General features: G+C 37.1%; 1 protein-coding gene across 1 annotated transcript in view; it reads right to left on the bottom strand.

Annotated features, from left to right (window-relative positions):
- The window catches only part of CCBL2 (cysteine conjugate-beta lyase 2), an 18028-nt gene extending 10087 nt beyond the window's left edge, over positions 1-7941 (bottom strand). Inside the window, 6 exon segments of the mRNA XM_009865052.1 lie at positions 2-52; positions 1395-1481; positions 2645-2794; positions 4781-4925; positions 5618-5676; positions 7843-7941. Coding sequence (XP_009863354.1) covers positions 2-52; positions 1395-1481; positions 2645-2794; positions 4781-4925; positions 5618-5676; positions 7843-7941 — 591 coding nt within the window.
- Between the last annotated feature and the right edge of the window lie 1047 nt (positions 7942-8988).

The raw sequence follows: 8988 nt of genomic DNA, 5'->3' as shown, positions 1-8988 counted from the left end.
CAGCAGGATCTAGGACCCACTCAGCACTAGATGCAGAGTTTCCATGATTTTTCTTAAAAAACAAAACAAAACAATAAATTTATGCATTATTTGAATACAACATTTTACAGACTAAGCAGAGATGCCCAACTTAACACACTTGGATACTTTTGTAACCATACTTGACAACCTATCCAATCTGTCCTGCTCTCCTGGGAGAAGGCACTTCTAGGAATGGGCAGAAAGGCTAAGAGTAAGGTAAATTATTATGACGGTGGCTGTCCTGTCTGGCCCACATCTGCCTTAAAGCCTCCCCAGGAACTAGTTTCCAGGATCTGGTTACACACACGCTGATTATAACAGTGTGTAATGCAGGAAGCCCAGTCACATGACAGGAGAGTTTATGGCCTTCTCAGACTCTAGAACATGCATGCTTGGCTGGAACAATTGGTCACCACCACAAAGATTCAAGGTCTCTTCCTCCTTATCCACATGAAAACAGCCAAACAGCTAAAAATCAGCACTACAGAGGCTCTGGAGTCACTGTGGTATTACATGAGGACAACAGAAATTTTGGGCAGTTGTTACAGAGAACAAAGAGCATGTCCACACAAACTTTCTGACATCTGCACGTTACTGGGAGAGGGCCAGTCTAAAAACAAAGGTGTGAAACAGAAAATACTTGGAGGAACCCCGTCATTCAAAATGCCTCTAGAAGGAGGGCATCCAGAGTAACGTTCTTATCCATCGTCACTGCAGTCCTAGTGGTTTTCTCGCTCTGTGCTGCTCCAATTTCACGCAAGTCCTGCCTAAAGAGCCCCTCAGGCCTCCCCAAGCAAGGCAGCCAGTCACCTAAGGCAATGCTAACAGGATCAACACTTTGCATCCAGAACAATCCTTGCAAGCTGCCAGCATAATGCCAGCAGTACCAATCTGAAGATTAACCCATACCAAAATGATTCCTTTTCACCAATAAAGGAAATAGTAATTCTCGTATGTATAGCAAATATGTCTACTGCTCCTTATTTAGTAAGCAGATTTTGGGAAAGGAATTATATTTTGTCATTATAGGAGTAGTTGAAGGGATCAGAAATAAAATCTTTTGAAAACAAGCAGATACAGAAATAGCACTGAAAACGTTTTCTGATGACATCCAAAAAGGGAATTTTGATCAGCTTTCAGAATACACAAACTAAAATACATGAGAAACATTGTCCCACCTTCTCCAACACTAATAAATTATTCTGCTTTTGATTATCATTGTCTCAGACTTATAACAATCTATCTCATTTTTTATATAATTGGGTATTACAAAAAACTACACAGAAAAGCATTGTTTAGAAGGTGTTCATCAAACCATATTGAGTATGGATGAGAAACTTCATATGATAAACAAATTTTTTAAAGCTACTCACATATCTCAGCGGGATAAAAACAGGCTTCGCACCCGCCATCTTTACCATTGGTTCATAACAGTCATAAAATGGCTCTATGATTATTACCTGAAATTACAATCAGTATCAGAAACAGAAAACTTACCATGTGTGATACCACCACATTTCCAGATTTACTTTAGTGGCATAACTTGATAACATTTCTGGCCCTCCATCCTGATCTAACATTGTAGAATATTCCTCCTTTTAAAGCATCATATAACAATGCCCTCAGTCTAACTATGATAAACACTACTGATTTCTGACAACACACACAAGCTGTTCTTCTATAGTTACATATTACAATTATTAACAGATAATATTAAGAATGTCTGGGTCGTGCTATGATGGTGCAAGGCAAAGATGGGAGACAGCAAACTGTTGAATCACAGCACAGCTGCCTTACTTCTTCTGTCCATGAAATTCCAGCATTTCCAAGTATCTAGAAATCTCAGAACAACTTAAATCTTTAAATTTTACCGGAAGCAACTTTTCAGGTAGAAAAAAGAGGACAAATTCAAGCAAAACTGCATAGAAGCTAGACAACAGGAAAACAACAAAAAAAATCCCCAAAGGCAGAAAACTATTAGAAAAAGAGAAGTGAGCATCAGAGCAACAGAAAAGGAAGAAAAGGCACAGATGAGAATACATTATACAAGTGAAACCAACAAAACACTGAAAGCAAAATGCATAAGAGTATAAAAAGTTCATATCCGCTACAGGTACAAATATCTCCCCAAAATTACTTGGATATTATTGTCAAAAAAGCAAGTATCAGTAATGAAGGGATGAATCATCACAGCTAGTAACAGAAAACCAACAATTCTTTCTTTAAAGGACTTTCCTGGTTTTCTGCTAGCTATGCTGCTACCACACAACGGTCCAAACCAGATCTTGATACACAACAGTTATTCAAACACCGACAACACTTTGAGCCACCCTTAGTCTTCTGTTGCAGACAACAGACCACAAATTTTCTCAAATAAGAAATCAGTGTGTATTGTGTCACCTAACAGTAACAGTGATAAAGAAACTGCTATGGGTACTGTAAGTATGAAATAAAGGGGTTTGTAAGTTGGTGAACAATAGGATGTGCAGCTGTAACAAATCAAATTAATGGAGATCAGAAAGAAGCCCCAACATTAAAAGCCCCATATTTAAAAGTAGATTAATAAAACCTAGGCAATTTCTCATTTCAGTGACCATAAGTAACACTTCAAAGAAAAACTTACTTCATCTCCCTCTTCAATTAATGCCTGTATTGTACTAAAGAGAGATCCATAAGCTCCCACGGTCACCAGGATATCTGTGAGAGGATCAATCTTTTTTCCACAAATTCTTTCATACACTTGAGACAAGACTTTCACCAGCGATGGATGTCCCTATTCAAAGCAAACAAATGCAAGAGACGTGTGTTCCTGACCATGTACAAAGCCTATGTTTGTTCTTTTACCACATATATCAAAAATAATACATTCTGAAATAGAAAACCACAAGATGACCCCTCAGTGTTAATGGATGATAACAGGCAGCATGGTTTAGAGTGTTCGCACATTAAGGAAGAAAAGTGGCTTCAATTTATTTGTACCTACTAGGAAATTCTTTTTGTATAGCTGATGCTTTTTAATTTCTGTCTTATTATCACATCTCAGGATAGCTCCAGGCACCCTATAGGAGAGTTAGGACAAGAGACAGGAGGACAGAAGGGAATACTCTGACACCAATTCTTCCTCTCGTCCTTTAGACTCTCTTTCCCACCTGCCCATATTTCTATCTTAAGCTCCTTCTGTTTCCTTTCTTATCTTTCAACTAAAAATTATTTGGTGTAAGGGGAATCTTTTTATTGTTTATATACTGCTGACAAATAGCACTTGTGATCAGAATGATGATTCATACAATCATCCCAAATCTCGGAGCACCATTCACCATCTGTGTCCCCTACAGGGACATGGCGGTTAACATACTCTTCTCAAAATGTGCAAAGAACAAGAAAACAAATATACAGTGACGATCATATAAGATACAGAAAGAATAAGGCACAATTCTAACAAAAATCCTCCTCTAAGATATTGAACAGTGTACCTCTATACATAAGGCATAAAATCCTGAACCCATCTGTAAACAAAAACATTATCATCAATTAAAGCTCATAAGTCATTGTTGATTCAAGTGAAAGCCATTTCTTGCCGTAAGTGTGTCAGCTACACGGGAATGTTGCACCACCCAAGTCACGTTGAGCCACTCTACAGGCCACAGCCCCACAGCCAACAAGAGGCATAAGCGCCGCAGAGTGCTGAGACAACGGCTCCATTATCAGATGGACGTGCATCATTCCTACTCATCTCTTCCATATTTGCTACCACAAATACTTGGGCTCAAAAACCTTTGAACTGCAAAAGTTGAAGATAGAAAATTGGCGATGAACATATTAATTGCTTAGCCAAGAAGTTCACTAAATCCCAGCCATCTTTTGCGTGTGTGCGACACAAAATAATTGTTTCATACTTTCAGGTTTATATATATAGAGAGAGAGCTTTTACATATCTCTGGTACTTGCAGAGACTCTTTTCACCCAGCTAAAGGTGATTAAACAAAATGACCCAAAGAAGGATGGAATGAGACTACAGTCATTACTGGTCTACAAGGCTATACAGTGTTTTTCTGTCACTATTGACGACATGGTGAACACGGTCATCTAGAAAAATATTAGACTCCTTACCATCCTGACACGTGATTCTCAGTTGAGCAATAAGGCCTATCTTCACCACAAAACAGAAGAAAGACAAACCAAACAAGGAAGTGGCTATACTAAAATAATAATAGTCCATTTGAACATCCTGCCTGGGACAATGATAAATTCCACACACTCACACCCACGTCAAGACATAAACTCTACAAATCAACTTGCAGAATGGGTGGTGACTATGTCCCAGGGGCATAAAAAAATAAATCTATTTTCATCACTTCCTAATCCCCACTGAAATCTATGGGTAAATCTTTTCTTGATCCTAGAGGCCCTGTCTCAAATGTATAAAATATTTCTTTCAAATTCTACCATTATCGTATCCGATTCATATTTACACTGATCAAAATCAGAGGTAAATGTATAATTTACACTCTTTAAACTGTAGATTGACTCTTCAATGACAATCTATTCCAGTCGTGTTCTACCATTTTGCTCTTGCTGAAGGACTCTGCCTTGAAGCCTATGCAGAGGATGTTAATTAGTAACAGTTAAGGCTAATAGTTCAACAATTTGGGATGTAACAGTATGACCTACAGATAAAACCAATGTAAAGCAAAGTCATTTTTTTTTCCTGCACCATGTTCTCCACTGACCTTGGGTCCTCAAGTTCCAAAGTACTTACAAAGCCTCGTGTGTACTGGTTCAGTCTGTCAACTGCTGCTGCCTTTGACAGCTCTTCTTTAACATAGCTAGGAGGGGATATATCAGGAAGACCTTGACCAAGATTAACAATTGAGGGATCTGCTGCCACCTTTGTAAATTCAACCCTAAAGAGAAAAATACATCTTAATATTAATATATCAGATAAAATTATCTTTTTCTTCACTAGCATTAAAAGAAGAAAAAGAAAAGTGTTTTGCCAACTTCACAGCAGTGGAAGCAGCTTTAAGCTGAGTGCTCACGTGGAAAGGTAGCGACTGGGACTTTGGTAAGTAACCACAGGAGTCAGAGAGAACTCAATAAAAAGGTTGACTTCCGATATCCACAGAATAACTTTCCTGTCAGCAGAACTGTGCTCAAACGCGTGCATGTGCAAACACATAGTAACTCTGGATAAGGGCAGAAATGGAACGCCACCCTCTCTGCAAAATGAAGCAGACCTTACTAGAACACATTAGAGCTCATTAAATGATTTAAGGGCTAATTCAAGGGCTAGATTGAGTTCAGTAAAGGTGTCATTTAAACTATCCAGCCACCTCAGAGTGGTATAACTGTTCCTAGTAGCCTGCCAGATGCAAAAATTAAGATTCTTGGACAAATGTTTTTTCCTCCCTTCAGGTACGCTTTACCCTTGTATTTGGCACCTGAAGGAAGCAGTGAACCGGACTCTGTTAAAGGCATGAAAGGTGTTCTGTTAAATGCTATATATCTTCTTACTGGCAATAATTATGAATTTGGGAAGAAAATGTATCAGTCAAAGACATTTTCTGAAATTTGCAGATATTTTCCTTTTACTTACCACACATTGCTATCAAGGCCTTCAATTCGTTTTGTGTTTTTGTGTCTGAAGGCCATTGTCTGCAAGATCAAAATACATAGACAGAAGGGTTTTGTTAAGAAAGACAAAGTGCTGTATTGTTGGCTTCTGCATGACAAACCCTTCTTCATGCTTTCTCAAATATACCATTGCCAGCTGAATTCAGTAGTTACGCAAAATTACAGACATGTTCTTTCATTAAAGCTTCTATAATAGCTTGAATTCAGACTAACAAGAAAATACACCAAAATGTCCTAAATTCTCATTTGTCATTATCTAAAGCCACCAAACTTTCAGCAAGGATTGAGCACAGGCATAATTTAGCTCAATAGCTTTAAAAGATGACCTAAAAAAAATGAAAATAGGGTACATACATTCTTTTTCTTTCCTATGATACACTAACAACTTAAAGATTGCCCCAATTCCTGTCAATCCAGTTTGGACAGCATGTGTTTTCAATGTAATTTTATTTATTAAATTGATGGGTAAGAGGAGAATGGCAAAGACATTTCCTATTTTCAGTCAGACTTCTAGAACTTTAAAGTAGTTACTTATAGCATAGCAAATCCACATTAGAACACGTTTTTGCTGTATATTGAGACCTTCAGTTAAGGTCTTGGAAAAACTGCTTTACAATAGACTTTCAACTAATATTCTCTATAAAGGCAGAGAAAGACTTATTGATAGTTGTAGTATTTTTAACCTTAAAAGAAACTAGAAAGTTAGGGGGAAAAAACAAATGTATTTCTACATGCAAACAAAAAAAAGTGCAAATCACTTCTATCTTTTTTCCAGCTTGATACTAGAAACAAATTACATAGTTATTATATAGTCCCTCAGTACTCCAGACACTCTTGTTTCTTCGAGTCAGACTACTGATTTTAGTGACTTGTACCACTACTAGTCATTGTTATTGCCTGAAAGATTCAAGACATACTCTAGCTACTGCATTCTGAGAAGATGTCTGTGTTATCATTACACTCCAAGTTTCAAATTTCAATCAATGGCAATGAGGTCCACCCTGTTCCTCTAAGAAAGCGAACCAACATTTTTAAATGACACCTTAAGCAGCATTCTCTCATCCAGAATGTCACAAGAATTTTTAAGACTTTTTTTTTTTAGTCCAGCTATGTCATCACTTAACAATCTTCAAACCATTTCTAGGCACAGGGCTAGGATTTTTGTGAGTGGAAGACTGGGGTTAAGCAGTAGAGGTATGTCCTCATCAGGCTTTAACTCTGACCTCCTGCTTTCCCTAGCACTTCCTATCACGGAAAACGGCTGATAGTAAGTCAGCTGTTGCTCATATTTATCTTTCTTCCCAACACAAAGAAATTTGTGGATAAACTGAATGGCAACATGTTTAATAATGATAGAAGCAAACACTTCTACATGATGCATAAATTGTGGAATTCAATATCAAAAGCTACAACTGAAGTCAAGATCTTTAAAACAATCAAAAAACGAAAAAAAAGCATTAGATTTGTTTCAGCTTGTTTAGTGAGAATATCCAGCTCCATTTAATAGAATACAAATACTTACAGCATATGAAAAACTGACTCAGGCAAAAGCTGGCTGTCAAAGCAGCTTGCACACTAATAGAAACTTCTGACCTGGGCAAAATACGCTACAATGGTTTGAGCATCTGTTTTGAAGAATCTGACATGTGCCTTGGTTGACCCAAGTTGCTGACTAGACGAACGCCTGTTCTGACATTCCAGTGTTCCATATGCAATACAGAGTGTGACCTTCAATCACCTACATGTTGTAAAGCTGTTTTCTCTTAACAAAACCGGCAGACTTAAAAAGAAGTTACACAACCTTAGAAGCAGTTAAACTGGGATAATGAGAAGATTCTGTGTAAAATTAAGTTTGAGATACCTACGTATCCCTTGTTATTGCAGCATCAAGAAGAACCACCCCTCTCATTTCATTAAAGGAAAACTTTAATGAAAAGTTACTTTAATTCAAAAAATAAACAATTCTCCTACCAAAATTCTGTGATAAAGCTAGGATTTATCCTGTCTCCTGTATCTCAAGCTCTAGGGCCCTAGTAGCTAGGCAATCTTTCTGGCCTGATATGTGCTAGATGTGACTTTAAAGACTGAAAAGGATATATAAAGCAATAATTGCCAAATTCTGTTATGCTAGCATGATGAAATATTTGCACAAAATACTTTTAACTATGAAGTTGAAGGAATACTTACTGCAGGGGCTGAAAGTTTGATGGATCTGGAAATCAAATCTGTTCGTAGTTGGTGTGTTCTAATGCCAAGGCAACACAAGTTCCGTGAAGCAAAAATCATGCCTGGATAACAAATAAGTGACCTGAAAAAACCTACAGATTCCAGGAATGAGTTTCTACAAATGACTCAGCTATTTTAAAAGATCCTCTTCTTTTCCTTTCTGTGATATTGTTTCACTGAAATAAGTTCTAGTAAATTATTACCTTCTCACATTTGTAAGCATACAGGATGAAACTTTTTAACTGATAAGGCTGCAAAATGTTACTGAATGTCATCTAGAAGGTTTCTTCTATTTGACAGCACTGATCTTTACCTTGAATGACAATTAAGACTAAATGCAATTCAAGGTTCACAGTCTCTGTTAGAGTTGTGAAAATGTATTTGTGTAGTAAAAATTGTTATTACAGTTGTCAATTTAGAATAGAAAGGGAGTCCAATTTTTAAAATGTCACACAGCTTTAAAACTGGTATCCATTTTCAAGTGTTTCAAATCAGGTATTTTTAAACTGAGATAATTAAGATTACCAGTCACACTGGAGAGGCAGGTCTATGCACTTTATATAACTATACTAAGTTTTGCCACAGTGACCTGGCAAACATCAAATATCTACCACTGCAGAAAACAGACAACTAGAAAGGACACTCTGTGTTGAGTAACAGATCAATCACTGACTAGAGAAAATATGCCCTGCTAATCAATACCTATAAAAAAGGAAGTAAGAGCTGATATTTCAGGCAACTACTTTCAGAATGTATTTTTGAACACATACATTGGATGACATTGTCAAAATTACTGCAACATGCAAAGGAAAAACATGCAACCCACAGACCTAGGTCAGAAACACAGTAGTCGCAGTAGCGTAATTATTAACTTTGCCATAGTTTACTCATTAAAGAATGGATAATCCCTGTGTCCCCCCAGACTTTGCTATGTGAAAACAGGAAGAAGACAGAAAATAAAGAAAAAATTTTACTATGTGTATTAGAAACAATGGAATGTCATTGTCTGTTAAAACAATACCATGTGAGCCTTGCAGATAGAATTAGAGAAGGTAATTAAATTTCAGAGATGATTGCTTTAATTGAGAACAATGGATTTATTTCAAC

This window comes from Apaloderma vittatum, unplaced genomic scaffold (genome assembly GCF_000703405.1).
Source record: "Apaloderma vittatum isolate BGI_N311 unplaced genomic scaffold, ASM70340v1 scaffold23112, whole genome shotgun sequence".
In the NCBI taxonomy this organism is placed as follows: domain Eukaryota; kingdom Metazoa; phylum Chordata; class Aves; order Trogoniformes; family Trogonidae; genus Apaloderma; species Apaloderma vittatum.
This window is presented reverse-complemented; position numbering and strand designations above follow the sequence as displayed.